Raw genomic sequence first — 19682 nt, forward strand, 5'->3', positions numbered from 1 at the left:
CAGTGATCTTTTATACAATTTGATACAGTAAGTGGTACAAAAGAATGCATTTTAAATAAAAAGCCAGAGTGGAGTAGCAAAAATATTAAAAGATTGAGTAAAAAAAAAATAATAATAATGTAGGCATGGGAATTAATCCTTAGACCTTAAGTTGATGCTGTTTTGCTACCATCTGAGTCTGAGAGCAAGAAGCTTTGACACACACCCCCACCCCCACCCCCGCCCCCCCCCCCAATCTCAGCAGCTCCCCAGAGCGCTGGCTAGAAAGCAGTTAACACACTGGTAGAATAAATTCAACTTGGGGGTTTAGTTTATCATGACCAAGTTAACCAAGTTCGCCCACACACACCTTTTTTTTTCCATAACAAAAAAGGTGGGGCTGAAGTTTTCCTCTGCTACAGCCTCCTTGTGGTGGCATCACCAGCGCTGGGACAAGTGGCACAGGGCAAGCTGCTTTCACACCCTTTCGTAGGCTGGCTTGGGGCTTTGTGTCACACACACAGGGCTGGGGAAGGGGGTGTCACTCCAAGTAGAGGTCTCACAAGTTAGTTTGCTAGCTAGTAAGAAGTTTAAATATCAGCAGAGATCAAGTGTGTGTGTGTGGGGGGGGGGCATTCATCATTGACTTGCATTGTTCACTCCTCCCGGGCCAGGCCTTGCACTCCCACAACACAAACCCAAGCCAAGCCACACGCTTCCAAGGGATGGGATTTTTTTATAGGAACAGAAGTAGACCATCTAAGAAATAGTTCAGTTTATTAACTGGGCAAGGAGAATACGAAAGGGAGGTGGCAGGAGTAGGACCAGCGAGCGGCCTGTCCTCTGCCTGTTGGCTCGCAATGAACACAGCGTCTACAAAGGATCCCGAGGGAGGTTACAGAGGGAGCTGAGCCCCCGGAAGCAAAGGAAAAGCTCAGGTTTAAAACGAGGATTATACAAAAAAAAAAAAAAGAAAACCAAAAAAAAGCAAAAAAAAAAAACCCAAAACCAAAACACCTTGATGCTAATTTTCTCTGTTTTTCTTTTCCCTTTTTGATGAGGTTAGAAAGTGCAGGTTCAGCCAAAGGCAGCCGGACTCTATTTACACATCGGCCGGCGGGACGCGAGCAAGGCGACGGGGCCGATTTCATCCGCCGGTCCCGACCCCAAGGGCCACTCGACTGGGAAGGGTTAAAGACACACACACACACACAGGGGGAGACAAACTGCCAAAATACAGAGGGACAGGGAGACACCTCGCTCGGGTTACTAGGTGGGGGAAGCCGTTTGCTCAACGTTAAAACACCGTCATTTCATTAAAATTCAATCAGCGTTATCGACTACTTAAATGATTCACCCGAGACACTTCAAAAGCCAAGAGGACAAGAGGGAGGCACAGGCTCGTCCAGCTTCAAAGGAGAACTGGAGGCATGAGGAGGAAGAAGCCTCTGTTTAAAACATTGTTTTGTCCTTGGCTGGAGCAGCTCTCCTACATGGGACTTCAAATGCAAGGCAAGAGAAGGAACAGATGCTCTGGCAGATCCAGCACCCGGTTCAGAAGGAGCAGACAGCACAGTCAGACTCAGTCCTCAAACCCCAGCCTTCCAGAAACAGAGCCATCAGGGACACCAGAGCTATGCCACTGGGGACACACCAAGGCCAAGATTTCAAAGACAACGGGGCCACACCATCAAGGACACTACAGCCAGGGCCACTGGGGCCAGCCCATGCTGCCAGGGACACCAGAGCTGGAATAGTAAGTTAATCCCAGAGGAGCTCAGCAGCCCAGCTGGGATCACCCACCATGCTCCCAGAGCAGAGGAGCAAGAGGAGGACTGGCCCCAGGTACCAGTGACTCAGCTTTTAACAGCATCCAGGAAGGTAATAAATTAAAACTGCCAACTTGTTGCTTGGGATTGTTGTTTGGGTTTTTTTCTCCTTAAATCCTGTTTCACTCAACCTTCTGCTGGGCTACCGACCACCTCGGAGCGGCTAACGGTTAAGAGAGAGCTGCAAATTCCACGTTAACTGCTGTCAGTTTGAGAACTGCATGTTATATTCACACACAAAGCAGACAACCACATCACCCTCCATAGAAAACTAGTGCATGCAAAGAACTCTTCCATGTCATAAACCCGATGGCTATGCAGGAGGAGAGAGAGAAAGAGAGAGAGAGAAAGAGAGAGAGGATATAACTAAGTGAACTGACATCGGCTAGAGGGAAATTAGTATCTTCCACTTTTCTTTCTTTTTTTTTTTTTGTTTTTTCATCTTTTTTTTTTTTTCTTTTTTTTTTTTAACCTTGAAAGCTAAAATCAGTGCTTGGTGTTAAAAAGTTGTCTTGTTTTGTTGTTTGGCAGATGTACCACGTTGCCATCCTTCGAACGAACACATCACGCCATGGAGAAAGGCAAAGGAAAGCGGCATGCAGGCAAAAGGAAGAGAGCTGCGGGTGAGGAAAAGAACAACAACCGAAAAACCAAAAGGGCAGCAGGTTCTGAACAGCTCCATCACCAAAAAGGAGACAACAACAGATTAAATGGAGGAGGTTGGTTGCTTTTTTTTCTTCTTCTTTTGTTGTTGTGTTTTCTTTTTGCACCACCCTTCGTCCTCGACGCACGACACCGGCGGGTACCGAGAAAGCAAAAAATCACGAGAGAGTTTGGCGGTTCGAAATGGCTGGGTGTGGATGGGATGTCTCCTGCACATGCTTCCACCAGAAGAAAAATAAAACAAAACAAAACAACAACAACAACAACAAAAGTGAAAATAAAAGTTCCTTTCCACATAAGGCACGGGACAAAACAAACCCCATTCACAGACTCAAGGCGAGGGGAAAACAACCAACCAGCGTATGAGCGTCAAAACAAGCAACCACCGTTACGAGGGTTTTCCTGGCTGGTCTAGAGAAGATGGTGACTCAGAGCACAGTTTATCCACGAGAGAAAATTCCACTGTGGTACAAAAGAAATCGTTAGAATTCTAACTTTTTATTCTTATACAATTGGCAGAGTTGAATATGATTGCTCTATGTGGGGTTTTCATGGCCAGGGGAGGAACGGGACTATAATACAACCAAAATGTAGTGGTAAGTTGAGCAGGTACATTAAAAACAAACAAACAAACAAACAAAACCCCTCAAAACAAAACAAAACAAAACAACAAAAAAAAAACCCAACCCAAAACCAACCAAAACCAAACCAAAATGAAGTCATGGAGATGATGTTTTTTTTTTTCCTATACATGTTGTCGAGAAAAATTAAGAAGAGTATGCAAGCTGTCCTAAACAGAAACCCAAGAGGGAGGCAGGAGCTTGTTAAGATGAGGAACAAAACATTGGTTTTCAGGTTAAAAACAGGCAGAGTGGTTTCTTTTGCAGCGAGAGAAAAGGGGGCGGTGGATGGCGATTGGTGAGAGAGGAGAAGGTTCAGCAACACTTGCTCTTCCAGCCCGTCACCCCGCCTCCGCTGCTGATATCTACATTTTCACTGTTGGGCTCTTTTACAGGGGTCTGCAAGGAAAACAAGTAAAGACAGTTAGAGGAGGCCTCTGAGATTCCCAAATATTCAGAGCTGAGGAGACAGAGGTTTACAAAGGCATCGAGGAAGAACATTAAACTATGGAGAAGAGCTGCGTGGAGATCACAGAGCCGTCAGTGATGGAAAAGATCTCCAAGATCATCGAGCCCAACCATCAACCCAGCACTGCCAGGTCACCACTAAACCACGTCCCTCCAGCATCACATCTACACAGCTTTTCGATCCCTCCAGGGATGGTGGCTCCACCACTGCCCTGGGCTGCCTGTTCCTTCAGTGAAGAAACTGTTCCTTACGTCCAAGCTTAAGCCTGCCCTGGCACAACTTGAGGCCATTTCCTCTCATCCTGCTGCTCGTCCCTTGGAGGAGACCAACCCCATTTTGCTCCAGCCTCCTTTTAGGGAGTTGTAGAGAGCAAGGTCTCCCCCAGCCTCCTCCTTGGGTAGGGAATCCTCCTCCCCCCTCCAGCAAAAGCAGTCCAAAATAATTCTAGGGTTGCTTTGTTTTCTTTTAAATAACTAACAACTGGAAAGCTGGGAAAAAAGAACCAACTTTTGAACTTGGACCACCACAAAGTAAGCTAAAACTGTTTCTAGACCCTGCTCCAAGAACTGGCTGGGGCTTTGGTGGAGTAAGTAAATCACAGCATACAACACACACAAACTGAAGGGAAATTATGTGAACTAATGACCTCAGAGAACCACAGAGTCATTTATGGATAAAGAAGGGTTGTTCAAAAGCCTCCCAGTTGAAGCAGGACACCAGCTTCCGAGGCAGGGGATAAAACAGGCTCCTCTGCGTCACGGGGTGTAAACTGGGTTAGACCAAAGCAAAAATCAAAGGCCAGTGGTTTGGATCAGATGCAAACAGCTACTTTCAGCTGTTTAGAAAGCTAACCTAAACATCCATGTTTCAGCCCAAACTCCTTCTCTTAACTCTCCTCCTCACAGCCTCGCTAAAGCAACACCCTCCCCTCCGCCCCTGATTCTTCAGATAAACAGAGGCCCCAAAGCCATCTTTAAAGGTCAAAAGGGTCATTGGGACTCACTAGCCTGACCTCCTGTTCACTGAAGGCCAGGGATTTTCACCCCATCTCTCCCTTGTCAAGCTTGTCAACAAGTACTGCAGGAACAACTCAGAACTACAACAGACAACTGGATGCTGCTGAGAGATGTGTTGCGAAGGGTGGTGAAACCGTTCAGCACTGACTCTGCACTGAACTTCTACCCAGTTAAAGGAGATCACATTATCCGTGGCATTCACACAGGAGAGCAGTGGAGGACATTGATGGAGGCAGCCTCAACATGGGACAGGCCTTGAAGCACAGAAAACCACCTATCATAGAATCACAGAATGGTTTAGGTGGGAAGAGACCTTCAAGGATCATCTAGCTCAACCCCTCTGTAGTCAGCAGACATCTGCAACTGGAAGACATTGCTCAGTCCAGCATCAGCTGGAATGGCTTCAGGGATGAAGCAACTACCATCTCTCAGGGCAAACTGGGCCAGGGTCTCATCACCCTCAAAGTGGTGAACGTCTTCCATCTAATCTAAACCTCCCTATGTTTAGTTTAAAACCATCACCCCTTGGTCCTGTCACAGCAGGCCCTCCCTGCTAAGAAGTCTGTCCCCAGCTTTCTTAACAGCCTCTTTAAGTACTGAAAGCCACAAGGTGGTCTCCCCAGAGCCTTCTCTTCTCTGAACTGATCCCCCCCAACTCTCTCAGCCTGGCCTCACAGCAGAGGGGTTCCAGGCCTCAGGTCCTTTTTGTGGCCTCCTCTGGACCTACACCAACAGTCCCATGTCTCTCCTGTGCTGAAGACTCCAGAGCTGGACACAGCACTGCAGGTGGGGGTCTCAGCAGAGAGGTGCAGAGGGGCAGAATACCCTCTCTTGACCTGCTGGCCACACTGCTTTGGATGCAGCCCAGGAAATGTTTGGCTTGCAGGCTGCATGTTCCTAGCTCCCGTCCATCAAAAACACCCTTAAGTCTTTCTCCACAGGGCTGTTCTCCATGCCTTCATCCCTCAGCATGGACAGATTTCAGGAGTTGCCACAACCCAGGGTCAGGACCTTGCATTTAGTTTTGTTGAGCATCAGGAGGTCCACACAGACCCATTTCTCCACCTTGTCCAGGTCCCTCTGGATAGTGTAGGGTCAGCCTAAGTCTCTGACCTCCACTGAGTTTCAGTGATGGAAAGGCATGACCTGATCTTCAGGAGGAATGTGCCAGCACAGGGCTTACTGTGTCATCCAAGCTCTCAGCTGAAATCAGCTCAGCTCAACCCTGCAACCAAACAGTGGCAGCTCTTGGAAGCTTAGCATGGATGGAGATGGTGGCAGGGAGAAGACAGTTCTCTTACAGGCCTACAGAAATGCATTCACTCCACGCACAGGCACAACACAACCAGGAGTTTAAGGGCCGAACAACTACAAGTTTCCTGGGCAATGTGCCCTAGGTGATGCTGCTTTATGACTCATTTAGGCTGGCAAAGACTTTGAAGACCTCCAAGGGATCAATACTCCCACCCAGCTTGGTGGGAATAGTGTTGTCTGCAAACTGAGGGTGCCCTCGATCCCTTTGTCCAGACCACTGATAACGATATTAAACAGAACACGCCCAGGGTTGGATTAGATGGTCTCCAGAAATCCCTTCTAACCCTCACCACGTTGGGATTCTATGATTTTTATGACTTTAACTTGCTTGGCTCTTTGATGTCCACTGCTCCCTCTACACAACACCCCAACAAGAGTAAAACATCAAAGGAGCTTTAGAAGTTCCACAGCTTTAGAGGCACCACGCTCCTCCTCCGGGGGCTGGCTTGTCTTATAGCGTGCCAAAGCCAAACGCTGCAGGGACTCAGGTAAACATCAAAGGCAGCAGGAGGTGAGGTTTGGGGCTGGTTTTGTTCCAAGGCATGCTGTAAGCACCTACCTTTCGAAGAATGTCTTCTGCTAACGTGAGGAATGCCTTCTCGATGTTTATATTGGCTTTTGCGCTAGTTTCGAAAAACCTAATTCCGTGCTCCCTAGCAATCTAAAGCAAACAGAGACAGAGAAGGTGGTTAGTGACACCAGAGAGCGGCTCAGGCTTTGCTGCTGAACTTCAGGGTGAGCAACATTCATAAGCTGTACCATCCCTTCAGCTGCAGCAGGGATCAGAAGTGCCAGATAGGCAGTGTGGTGAAAGAAGATTTGGAACTTCATGGTTCAGAAAGAGCAATTAAAGTGCATTAGATCACAGGCTGATGTCTGAGCCCAAGGTGACAGGTAACCATGAGTCTGGCACATGGTAGGAAACCTAGAATCACAGAAATGGTTAGGTGGGAAAAGACCTTTGAAATCAGAGTGCAATTGTTAACCCAGTACTGCCAAGACACCACTAAACCACATCCCTCGGCACCACAGCTACACAGCTTTGTAATCTCTCCCAGGGATGGAGACTCCACCACAGCCCTGGGCAGCCTATTTGAAGGCTTGGCTACCCTTCTGGGGAAGAAACTGTCCCTCAAATCCAACTTAAACCTCCTCTGCTATGACTTGGGGCTGTTTCCTCTTGTCCTATTCACTTGCTCCTTGCAAGAAGAGACTGACCCCCACATCATTCCCTCCTCCTTTCAGAGAGTTGCAGAGAACTGGAAGGTCTTCCCTCAGCTTCCTTTTATCCAGGCTGTGAACAATCCCAGTTCACTCTACCACTCCTCACAACACTTGTATCCAGAGAATGATGTAGAGCACTCTTCAGCACTTCAGTGTCCTTTTTGGAGTGAGAGGCTCAAAAGGATTTGAGGTGTGGTCTCCCCAGTGTCCAGTACAGGGAGACAACCACCTCTCTATCCCTGCTGGCCACACTACTGCTGATCTCATCCAGGATGCCATTGGCCTTCTTGGCAACCTGGGCACATGCTGGCTCATCTTCAACTGGCTGTCAACCAACACCCCAAGGTCTTTTTCTGCCAGGCAGTTCCAAGACAAACTTCCCCAAGCCTGGAGTGCCACAGGGGGTGGCTGTGACCCAGGTGCAGGACTCAGCACTTGGCCTTGTGGAACCTCATCCCACTGGCCTTGGCCCATCGATCCAGCCTGACCAAATCCCTCTGTAATCACCAATCCCCCAGCAGACTTCCACCCAACTTGCTATCATCTGTTGACTTAACATAGGATGCCTGAAAACTGTTACTCAAGAGAGCAGAAACTGCAGCTGAACTCGTTCCTTTCATGGCATTCCCTCAGCTTACAAACCATCACCAAACCCAGTCACCTTGATCATTAATCCAACACATTCCATTCTGGCATCTCAAGCAGCTGGAGATGGTGGGAAGCCTTGATACTGATAAGCAAGCTTTGGTCCAACACTTACCTGTTCACCTCTTGCTTTAGGGACAACTCTCTTATCTTCCATGTCGCACTTGTTTCCTAACAGCATCCTCTCCACGTCCTCGTTGGCATGCTGAAATGAGACAAGAGAAAGGTTGAGCCATGTGCTCCAATACCAGCTTCAAGGGAAGTCCAGGCTGATGTTTATGGGCTGTGCCACCCAGCATTTCCCTGAACATTAACAGTCTGATATCTTTCTGAAAGGAACAAACCTGAAGGGAGGTTGTAGCCAGGTGGGGGTTGGTCTCTTCTCCCAGGCAACCAGCACCAGAACAAGAGGACACAGTCTCAAGCTGTGCCAGGGGAGGTTCAGGCTGGATGTTAGGAAGAAGTTCTTCATAGGAGTGACTGGCCATTGGAATGGGCTGCCCAGGGAGGTGGTGGAGTCACCATCACTGGAGGTGTTTAGGAAGAGACTAGATGGGGTGCTTGGTGCCATGGTTCAGTTGATTAGATGGTGTTGGGTGAGAGGTTGGACTCGATGATCTCAAAGGTCTCTTCCAAGCTGGTTAATTCTATTCTATTCTAAAGTGCTGCTCTGCAACCCTGATACTTCTAGTTAATGACACTGCCCAACCAAATCTTCATTAGTTGGCAGTTAGCAAGGTGGGAAAAGAATCAGCTTCCTGTCCAGCACTCAGAGGTGTCAAGTTCTGTATGTGCTGGACAAGCATGTTACAGAAATGATGCTACCAGACCTTATGGAAGAAGCTCATGTCTACAGATGCCAGTGATCAAGCTTCATGCACTGGAGTGCCTCCATCAGCATTAATACTTTTGTTAGAGTTTAAAGGGTCCTTTGCATGGTCTTATTTTAGACCTGCAAGTCTCCTTAACATCTACAACTATGCCTTCACAGAATCCTAAACTGCAGCATAGTGGGGGTCAAAAGGGACCCCTGCAGATCATTTGGTCCAATCCCTCTCCAGGGTCACCCACAGCAGGTTGCCCAGGATCAAAATGTCCAAGCAGGTTTAGAATCTCTCTAGAAGAGACTCCACAACCTCTCTCTCTGGGCAGCCTTTTCCAGGGCTCTCACACACTCATGGGAAAGATGTTTCTCTCCATCTGATGGAACCTTCTGGGTTCCAGTTTGGGCCCATTGCCCCTGCTCCTGTTACTGGGCACCCATCCTCTTGTCCCTCATCCTTCTGATATTGATCAGCATTGAGAAGATTCCCTCTCAGTCTGCTCTTCTCCAGGCCAAACAGCCCCAGGTCTCTCTGCCTTTCCTCATTAGGCAGATGCTGCAGTCCCCTCAGTATCTTCAAGCACCACAATAACCAGGAAATCAGTAAAAAAACCCCTTTCACTTACGATTATTTCTAAGAGGAGTTACCAAAGGAAATCTCTTTAGCAGCATGCTGCTTTTCTGATATCACCATCATCACAGCAAGAGCATGTCAGCTCTGTGCTTCAGCACCAAGGGCTTCGAACAGGCCTTGAGAAGCCCACATAGCAAGATGGAAGGCAGAGTGCACACCAACACACACAAACCAGGACATCACAGAGGGAAAACTGAAGTGAGCATCATGATAAAGCTCAGGACTGAAAAAAGAAACAGGAGCACATACACAGGGAATCATCCTTGTGAGGCAAAAGCAATACCAGCGCTCAAGGAATGCCAGATGGGCAAAAATAGTCTGGCTGTGCAGTTATTAAGTACCACCAACATCCATCACAGCAAGGGAAGAATGTGCCAAAGACATCCACTGGACCAGCAAAAAGGTTCCAGCAGCCACAGCACAAAGCATCACTTAAGTGGATAACTGAAGTGCTTTGAAACCTGCCACGAGAAGCTTCTTGGAAAGTCTAATCTGAACTTACTTTCACTCTAAGAATCTTAATACTACTTTACAGGAGCATTACTGAAAGAACTTGAGAGGCAGGAGGTCCTCCTGCTTGCAGTAACAACCTTGTTTCACATGCTTCAGGAGAATCACCCCAAGGTTGTCTTCCCTTCAGGTCACAAGGAGGAAGAGCAACCAGACATTAAAGTCAGAGAAAGGTACCATGTAGAATCAGACTCTGAAGATGATGATTTTTCATGCTCACACAGCAGCCTCAACACACCAAAGTGTGCACCTGAAGGAACTCAACTGATTTACAGATTCACAGATTGCACTGGGTGGAAGGGATCCTCAAAGGTCATCTTGTCTTGACCCCCTGCAGTAAGCAGGGACACCTCCAACAAATGAGGCTGACCAGTCCAAAGCACAAGCACATGGCACAGTCATCTCTGCAGAACAAGTGAGTTTTAAATTATTAAGTGTTTAGCAAGGGTAAAGGTGCAAAACCTCCAGGTTTCCTGGCTGCTTTTAACTCAAGACTTTTAAGTATTGAGCACTGAGTGCATCTGGGTACATTCAGAAGAGTGTGGCTAGCAGGTTGAGATGGGTTCTCATCCCACTCTACTCTGCCCTAAGGAGGCCACCTCTAGAGTAGTAAGTCCAGTTCTGCACTGGAGGACTGAGGAGAGTCCAGCAGAGGCTACCAAGGTGCTGAGGGCACTGGAGCATTACTGATGAGGGAAGGCTGAGAGACCTGGGGCTGTTCAGCCTGGAGCAGAGGGCATCTTCTCAATGTTCATCAAAGGCTAAAGGGCAGGAGGCAAAAGGATGGGGTCAGACTCTTTGCAGTGGTGCCCAGCAACAGGACAAGAGACAATGGTCACAAACTGGAACTCAGGAGGGTTTCTGCCTAGAGATAAGGAGAAGCTTCTTTCCTGTGAGGCTGCCAGAGCACTGGGTGAGGCTGCCCAGAGAGGTTGTGGAGTGTCCTTCTCTGGAGAGATTCCAAACCCACCTGGACATTGTGGTTGTGGGCAACCTGTTGCAGGTGATGCTGCTTTAGCAGGGATGTTGGACTAGATGATCTCCAGAGGTCCCTTCCAACCGCCAGCGTGCTGGGGTTCTGTACCTTGCACACAGCAGCACCTCAGAGCAGCAGCTTGCTTAGCAAAAATTCTCCTCAAGAGAGAATCTTTGGCAGCATTAACTCCTTGTCAGCCCAAAGCACTGAGTAATTTCATTCACAAGCAGCACTGGTAATAATCCTGTACGTGAGTGGGTAGCACTTGCCATGCATTATAGCAAGAAGCCTCAACACTGCATCTGGAATATCAGAGGATGATTTCACCCCTCGTTTCTGCAAACACTCTCTGTTAGTGAGCTTCTCCTGTAACAAAAAAACGCATCCTAAGGTGTCAGACATCCCTCAGGAAACTGCAGCAACCATTCAGCCTTCACAGTGCACCTGAAATCAGCTGCTGAGCTTTGCATGACACAGATTTAGAACCATGAGGTCAGCAAAACCCAATCCCTCCCCAGACACCGTGGTGTAAGTGACATCTATTGCTCAGCTTCCTGGACACTAGTGAAGTTTTCAAACAAACCTTCTGCAGAATCAGGTTTACATTCAACCTGTGACCAGCCCTCTTCCTGTCCTTCCCCTCCTACCCTCTCTTTGTAGCCACCAACCTGTGTACTTTGCCATCCACACTGTAATTTCCCATATCCCAGATAGAAAATAAGTTCCATCATCACATCTTTGCTCTGTAATAACCTTTCAGAAGTCCCAATGCTCCAACAAGGAATGCCTGACAGCACCCATCTGCTGATGCTCAGGTCTACAGGGCCATCTTCAAGATTTCTAGGAAAACAATGAAGCTGGAGAATCCAAGTATTGTTTTCCATTTAGGAGCAGGATAACAAGCAAGGCCTAACAGCTGTGCTGCTCTCTAACATCTCTGAGCTTACAGAGAATGACCTCCTGGGAACTCAAGCAATGAACATTTCCCCGTCAGCTTCTTCTGCTCCACTTGAACTTGCTTGAAATGTTACCAGCCTCCTTGTCTGGCTGTCTTCTAACAAGGAGAAAAATCATCTCTGCAGCTCTGAGTAGTCTGCAGCACTCAACAGCACTCTGCAATGCTACTCTCACAAATACTTCATGACCTCAGTTTCGAGGCAGAGGCAGTGATCAACACAAGCTGGGGGATGGAGAGTGGCTCTGTAGAGGAGGACTTGGGGGTGCTGGTGGATGAAAAGCTGGGACAGGAGCTGGCAACATGCAGAGCCCAGATGCACACTGTCTCCTGGGATACATTCCAGGCACTGTGGGGAGCAAGTCAATAGAGGTGATTCCGCCTTCTGCTCTGCTCTAGCAAGACCCCACCTGCAGCACTGTGTCCAGCTTTGGGGTCCTCAGCACAGGAGACATGGACCAGCTGGAGCAGGGCCAGAGGAGGCCACAAAAAATGATGCAAGTGCTAGAACCCCTCTGCTGTGAGGACAGGCTGAAAGAAGCCTGAAGACAGCTGGAGAAGAGAAGGCTCTGGGAAGACTTTCTTGTGGCCTTTCAGCACTTAAAGGGGCCTAAAACGAAGCTGAGGACAGACTTTTTAACAGGGCCTGTTGTGACAGGAGAAGCGGTGAAGGGTTTAAAACAGAAGAGAGGAGATTCAGACTAGATACAAGAAATACCTGTTTTGCACTGAGGGTGGTGAGACACTGGCCCAGACTGCCCATCCCTTGAACCATTCCAGGTAAGGCTGGATGGAGCTCTGAGCTCTAACTCTGCTAACAGAAGGGAGCTTGGACTAGATGACCTTGAAAGGTCCCTTCCAACCCAAACCATTCTGTGATACTACGACCTTTGAGGACTTACACACTCAGCACTAGAAGTGACACCTTCTACCACTACTCTACAGCTCATGGCTTAGTGCTGTTCTTCCACACAGCACCTTGGGGTGGCAGCTCCTCCTGGAAACAGCAACTCCCAGGTCCTACAAGGCGTGCTCCTTACCTCTAGGTGTCCTCCAGCACAGAAACAATGCTTGCTCATGTATGAATGTGACATCTTAGGCCACCACTAGTTCCTCTGTAGTACTGCCATCTTTCATGCTGTTGATGAAGGGAGAGTTGAAGGAGGGAGCAAGGAACAGAAGAAGAACTGCACCCAAACCTCTGTGTTAACTCCCACCTTCTGCTAGGGTAGAAGCAACAAGCCAGAATCTGACACATGCCCTACAGGTCACAATAAACAGCTCAGGTTTGGGATCTCACAAACATTACTCACCTCATCTATGTTTCTGAGCCACTTGCTGATGTTTTCAAAGCTCTTGGCATTGGTGATGTCATATACTAGCATGATCCCCATGGCACCTCTGTAATAGGAGGTGGTGATGGTGTGAAATCGTTCCTGCCCAGCTGTGTCCCTGCAGAAAACAGAGAAGAGAACAGATCAGAGGCAAGCTCTAAGGACACCACCATGACCTATCCATTAGGTAAGTGCTCCTGGTGGCAGGACACACTGCAATCTCCATCAGCAGGAGCTTCAAGAAAGGTCCACTGCCTCCCAGATGTAGCTGAACACTCAGAGAACAAACAGGGCAAGCTTCAGTAAGCCAGGCTCAACAGAGTACAGAAATTTAGGGTCTGAAGTTCCTTTTTTGGATTTTAAAGGGGAACTTTTTTTAATTAAAAAAAAAACAAAAAACAACAAACATTTCAGAGTCAGCTACATGGAGACAAAAGGCACCAGGCTGCATAACTGGGCTTACACAACTGAGGTAGCAGAGGATGAAGCCATTTGCTGAGCACCAAAGTGGGAGGTTGTGGTAGGTGTTCTGGTTATTTACCACAATAAAAAAAGGCAGGATCAAGTCATGGTAGAGATGTTCAGCCTTGCATTTCTAGGGACAATGTAAAGCTCACACCCAAAAGGAGAGATTTTTAGTGCCTGCTGCATATCTCAGTTATGTGGCTCCCTGCTAGTCGAGGGAGGTTCTCCTCTCCCTCTATGCTGCCCTAGTGAGGCCATCTCTGGAATCCCAGATCCAGTTCTGGGCTCCCCAGTTCAGGAGAGACAGCGAACTACTGGAGAGAGTCTAATGAGGCTATGAAGACACTCTGGGGACTGAAGCATCTCTCTGAGGTGGAAAGGCTGAGAGACCCGTGGCTGTTTAGCCTGGAGAAGAACAGACAGACATCTTCTCAATGCTGATCAATAGCTAAAGGGTGGGGGCAAGAGCATGGGGCCAGACTCTACCGGGACCCAGGGACAGGATAAGGGGCAATGGGCACAAACTGGAACAAAGAAGTTCCATCTGAACGCGAGAAAAAACATTCTTCCCTGTGAGGGTTCTGAAGCCCTGGACCAGGCTGCCCAGAGCAGTTGTGGTGTCTCCTTCTCTGCACAGATTCCAAACCTGCTTGGACTTTGTGATCCTGGGCAACCTGCTGTGGGTGACCCTGCTTTAGTAGGGGGGTTGAACTGGATGATGCCCAGAGGTCCCTTCCGATCCCCACCGTGCTGCAACCCTGGGATTGCTCATCACTTCCTGTACACCTACAACTAACCTGCTGTGTTAATTTCTCCAGTGCTTTGTTCTGGCAACTGAAGCCAAGCTGATGGAAGAAAAGCTGGGGAGGGAAAACCAAACAGCCTGCAGTGCTGCCTGGTGGTTTGTTGTGGGCTTGCCTTTTTGTTGTTTTTTTTTTTTACTAAGTGCCTTATTTGCCCTTTCCTATTCTTAATGGATTCCCCATTCATTATTCAGAGATAACTCTTAATGGATGTGAGATTAGAGAACTGACTGAAGCAAACAGAGGAAATGAGTTATGGCTCTCAAACTGCCTATGACTGATGAATCCAGCTTGAGCAAATGGCACAAGATGACTGGCGACCGCACATCGTCTTTGCTGCGCCGGCATTCAGTGGTTTGTCCAGACACTCCAAATCTGTGGTTGTACAAAAGCATCCTTGATGTACAAGAGATCTGTGCAAGTCAGCTAGGTCTCCAAGCTAAAACATTATGTAGGCAAGGAGCATTAAGATAGCCAAGGAAAATGAAGCCCTGCTGGTGGAGGAAACCGAGAGGACTTGGTTTGTTTGCAACATGAAGACAAAGAAGGTTGCCCTGTAGGACCAGGGTAAGGAAGAGGACAAGGAAAGTGAAAAATCCATTTAAATGAATCTCTTGTCAACATTAAAATATGCATAAGCTATATCACATTAGAGGTTTAACCAATGGTGAAAGGAATTTCTGAGACAGCTTTCCAGTTGACCTAGCAGAGACTAAAGAAACCTTAAAATGTCCTACGATTTGTTCATGAAAGATTTATGTGGATGTAACAAGAAGAGATTATATCTGATGATCTGTGAAGATCCCTTCAGCCCACAGAGCTCAAAATAAAGGTCTGCCACAATGTGCCAGCTACTCCCTAGCAAAAGAAGTTTATTACTAGCCCCCTGTTTCTTCTTAAAGTGATGTGTTTTAAAGCAAGCGTTCCCAATAAAGGTACACTCCAAAACACTGCTTGCTGGTCTTTCACACAGGCAAGAGCTGCATACTGAGAGAACCAAGGCTGTAGGAAAGCTGCTGGACCTCTTGAAGAGGCTCATCACTGCTCACAGAATCCCACTTTTTGCAGTCCCTACAGTATTAACAACTACTGGTGTTATTTCTTGAAGGGCTTTCTGCCCTCCTCCATCCTTCCAGCATCCCAGAGTCAGCATATAGGTGTTTGAGATAATCTTGGTTTGGATTCCCTCTACCAATGTCAACATGCTGTAAATCCACACTTAGGATCACCTCTTGTAGTTCCTGTTGTCTCTCCAGACAGAGACCAGAAACTGGTTGGATGATCTGAAACCAATTCCAGCAGAATACTCTTTGAATAAATGGAAAGAGGGCTCCTAGGGTAAGTGATTCTGGGACAGGAGAACAGGATACAGCATGATCTTTTCATGTGTCAAGTTCTAGTCTGAAGCACCTGGTGTATCTGAGTATTTTTGCCTCCATATTCCCCTTTATTTCATTTCTACTACAATGAAGTAGACCTTCACCTGTTCTCCCACTACTGCTGGTGGGTTTCTGGCAGTTAGATTTCCACTCTCCTTCAGCTTAAATTCAGGGTCACTCCTCTTCTACCTTGGCTACTGTTCTGTGTTTTTCAGATCACACTAATATTCCCTTCAGCTTTTGATTCACTGGGAGGAAAAAAGCCTAGATCTGACTCTGAGCTCTCACAAAAGAACCACTCCTAGTCAAGCCAGAGGTTCTCCAGCTTCCACTTCTGTGGAGCTCAAAGATTTCTGGAGCCAGTGATGACACCTGTGTATTTAACAGTCCAAAACAGGCATGCACCAGGATAGGTTAGGAATTGACCTGTTGAAAAATAGCTCTGGGAAGAAGGATGTGGAAGTGAAGCTGGTGGACAAGCTCTCTAGGAGCTAGAAACGTGTGCTCATGGCCAAGAAGGCTGGTGGTATCTTGGGGTGCATAAAACAGTGTGGCCATGAGGTCAACAGGTTCTCTCCCCTACTCTTTTCTGCTCTGGCCTGGAGTCCTGGATCCAATTCTGGGCTCCCCAGTTCAAGAGAGACAGGGAACTACTGGAGAGAGTCTGACAGAGGCTATGAAGATGCTGAGGAGATTGAAACATCTCTGAGGAGGAAAGGCTGAGAGATCTGGGGCTGTTTAGCCTGGAGAAGAGCAGCCTGAGAGGGGATCTTCACATTTCCGACCAACAGCTAAATGTCAAGAGTCAAGAGGATAGGGCTAGACTCTTTCCAGTGGCTCCCAGCAACGGGCACAAACTGTAACCCAGAAGGTTCCATCAGAAGATGAGGAGGAACTTCTTTCCTGTGAGGGTGACAGAGCCCTGGAAGAGGCTGCCCAGAGAAGTTGTGGAGTCTTCTCTGGAGAGGGTCTGGGATTCAGTGAACACATAGTCCCACTTGCTACCCAGCACCACCATTCTCCACTTCCTCTTGTCCCAGCCTCCCCTCTCCCCATTTTAGCAGTGTTTTGCAACAAGCACACTTACATGTGGAGCAACATGAAAGGGCTTTAGCTTGATCCTTACTGAACAGCAACCTCCCTTTTTAATAGCTATAAAGTATCAAGTTGCTTATCACCTCTGGCAAGGTTTAACTCAGCCTGACCTTTGTATTCTTGCTTTACTCCTATATATACACTTCAGAGGTCACAGCATGACTGAGATCCTGCCACACCTGCTCATTTTCCATATCCAGGAAGAGAGGCAGGCAGCTATTCCTGCTGTGTGGGAAAGGAGTAGAGCTGTATTAGAATGTGCAGGTTTCATCTGTTCTCTGTAAAACTAATTTCCACCTGCAGCTTCTTGGGTATGCTACTCACCATATCTGCAGCTTGATCTTCTTTCCTTGTAGTTCAACAGTTTTAATCTTGAAATCTATCCCTAAAACAAACACAGAAATAAGTCATTAGTATTTATTCACCCACATAGCTCTGAACTGCTGCACACACAACAGCAGGTTTTGTCTTCTTTTAGAATCATAGAATCAATAAGGTTGGATAAGACCTCAGAGATCATCAAGTCCAACCTATCACCCAACACCTCATGACTACTAAACCATAGCACCAAGTGCCATATCCAATTCCTTCTTGAACCCCTCCAGTGATGGTGACTCCACCACCTCCCTGGGCAGCACATTCCAATGGCCAACAACTCTCTCTGTGAAGAACTTTCTCCTCACCTCGAGTCTAAACTTCCCCTGGTGCAGCTTGAGACTGTGTCCTCTTGTTCTGGTGCTGGTTGCCTGGGAGAAGAGACCAACCCCCTCCTGGCTACAACCACCCTTCAGGTAGTTGTAGACAGCAATAAGGTCTCCCCTGAGCCTCCTCTTCTCCATGCTAAGCAATCCCAGCTCCTTCAGCCTCTCATCATAGGAAGCATCAGGTAAACCAAAAATAACCAAGCAAGCTGGAATGGAAGAGGAGCACAGTGCCCAAAACCAACTGGGTCACAAAGAATGTTTCTGTGTTGTTCTCCTTTTTCTGAAGTTAAGTCTTGCTGTGACATCTGAAAGGGTAATGATGTGGGGTTCAGTCTCATCTCTGAAGGATAACCAATAGGACAAGAGAAAAGAGCCTCAAGTTGTGCCAGAGGAGGTTTAGGTGGGCACAAGGAATAATATCTGCCCCAAAAGGGTTGTCAAGCCCTAGAACAGGCTACCAAGAAAAGTCCCCATATCTTGACTGAAAAACCATGTAGATGTGCTGATGGACACCTGGAAGGAGGTTGTATTGAAGGGAGGGTTAGTGTCAGTGGTAAGAGGAAATGGCCAGAAATTGTGCCAGGGGAGGTTTAGTTTGGATATTAGGAAAAACTTCTTTATGTAAAGAGTGGTCAGGCACTGGAAAAGCTGCCCTGTAGTGGAGTCACCACCCCTGGAGTTGTTCAAGAAACATGCTGACATGGCACTTCAGGGCATGGTTTCATGGCCATGGTGGTGTTAGGTTGATGGTTGGACTCAATGATTGTAGAGGTCTTTCCCAGCTAAAATCATTCTATGGTTCCATGGTTTAGGTTAAGATGACCCTGATTGTAAAACTGGGGAACTTCCAAAAAGACAAACATTTAAACATCTTCAACCATCAATCTTTTGACATGTTGGGGGATTTTTTTTGCTTGGTTTTGGGGTTTTGTTTAGTAAGATTCTATTTCTAATACATTAAACAACAATATCTTGCATATCCTGAAGAATTGTGAAGTACCTTTCCCTTTCTTTCACTCTTACACCTAACCCTTGTGACGCCACCATTTCAGAAGCCTCTTCCAAAATCTGCCTTTTCCCCTCTTCCAGGATTCCCCTTTCTATTAGTATCACTCAAGTAACCTACCCAGAACACTAACTGAAGCAATCTCAACACTTGCTACCTGTTTAACATATCTCAAAGGGGTCTGTGTGAGAGCCTGCAGCAGAGTCTGTGACAGGACTCCAGACTATTTGTCATCTCTGCTTGAATCACAGAATCATTCAGGCTGGAAAAGACTTTTAAGAGTGCATCCAACTGTTAACCCAGCGCTGCCAGGTCACCACTAACCCATCTCCCTCAGCAACACATCTACACAGCTTTTAAACCCCTCCAGGGACTCCACTACTTCTCTGGCAGTCTGTTGCAGGTCTTGACAACCCTTTCCAGGAAGAAATTGTTCCTAATGTCCAACCTAAACCTTCTCTGGCCCAGCTTGAATCCATTTCTTCTCATCCCTGGGAGGAGACCAACCCTCACCTCACTGCCATCTCCTTTCAGGGAGTTGTAGAGAGCAAGAAGGTGTCTCTTCAGCCTTATTTTCTCCAGGCTAAACAAACCCAGTTCCCTGAGCCAATTATGATAGGAAATGTTCTCTAGCTTTTGTTGCCCTTTTCTGGACACAGTCCAGCCCCTCAATGTCCTTCTTGGAGTGAGTGGCCCAAAACTGAGCCCAGTATTTCAGACACAGCCTCAGCAGTGCCAAGTAAACAAGCAGCAGAAGCCCTAAATTGTCTCTTGAGCTAATCACACATTTTATGGACCATCAACCTCCAGCTTCAATAATGTAAGCAGGAGGATTTAAGCAACATGAAGCTTTTGACCAGCAATAAAAGACAATTTATCAGCATAAGCTGGCATCCAACCATCACATCTCTTTGTTCAGGTCCACCTCTGTTCCAGCCTCTGATGTAGTACAAGTAAAGTCAGGACTTGGCAGAAGAGCATCACCACGATTCCCAAAACTCAGAACAAGCACAGAGCATGAGTAAGGTTTACACTCCCACTACCAAGTAATGCAAAATAATTCACATGTGAGTTTGTGGCAAAGCTGAAAAGATATCACAAGGAAGTTACTTAACTACAGGATTTGCAAGGACTGAGTAGATGTTACCCAGTGTCATGGGTTCAGCCAGCTGAATCTGCTGATGTCAGGTGCCTGAGGGAGGCTTGAGTTTGATTCCTGGTCTGGGAAGTTGTTAGAGT

The 19682-nt window shown here is 47.3% G+C and overlaps 1 protein-coding gene across 1 annotated transcript in view; it reads right to left on the bottom strand.

Moving 5' to 3' along the window:
- Positions 1–3151: 3151 nt before the first annotated feature.
- Positions 3152–19682, bottom strand: part of RAB10 (RAB10, member RAS oncogene family) — a 49795-nt gene continuing 33264 nt past the window's right edge. The window contains exons 2-6 of the mRNA XM_009905086.2: positions 17058–17118; positions 12971–13109; positions 7875–7964; positions 6450–6551; positions 3152–3490 (exon numbers count right to left, since the gene is read on the bottom strand). Of these exons, the coding sequence (XP_009903388.2) occupies positions 3407–3490; positions 6450–6551; positions 7875–7964; positions 12971–13109; positions 17058–17118 (476 nt within the window). The 3' untranslated portion in view covers positions 3152–3406. The remainder of the gene's footprint in view (positions 3491–6449; positions 6552–7874; positions 7965–12970; positions 13110–17057; positions 17119–19682) is intronic.

The sequence above is a fragment of the Dryobates pubescens genome, chromosome 3 (assembly GCF_014839835.1).
Source record: "Dryobates pubescens isolate bDryPub1 chromosome 3, bDryPub1.pri, whole genome shotgun sequence".
NCBI lineage: Eukaryota > Metazoa > Chordata > Aves > Piciformes > Picidae > Dryobates > Dryobates pubescens.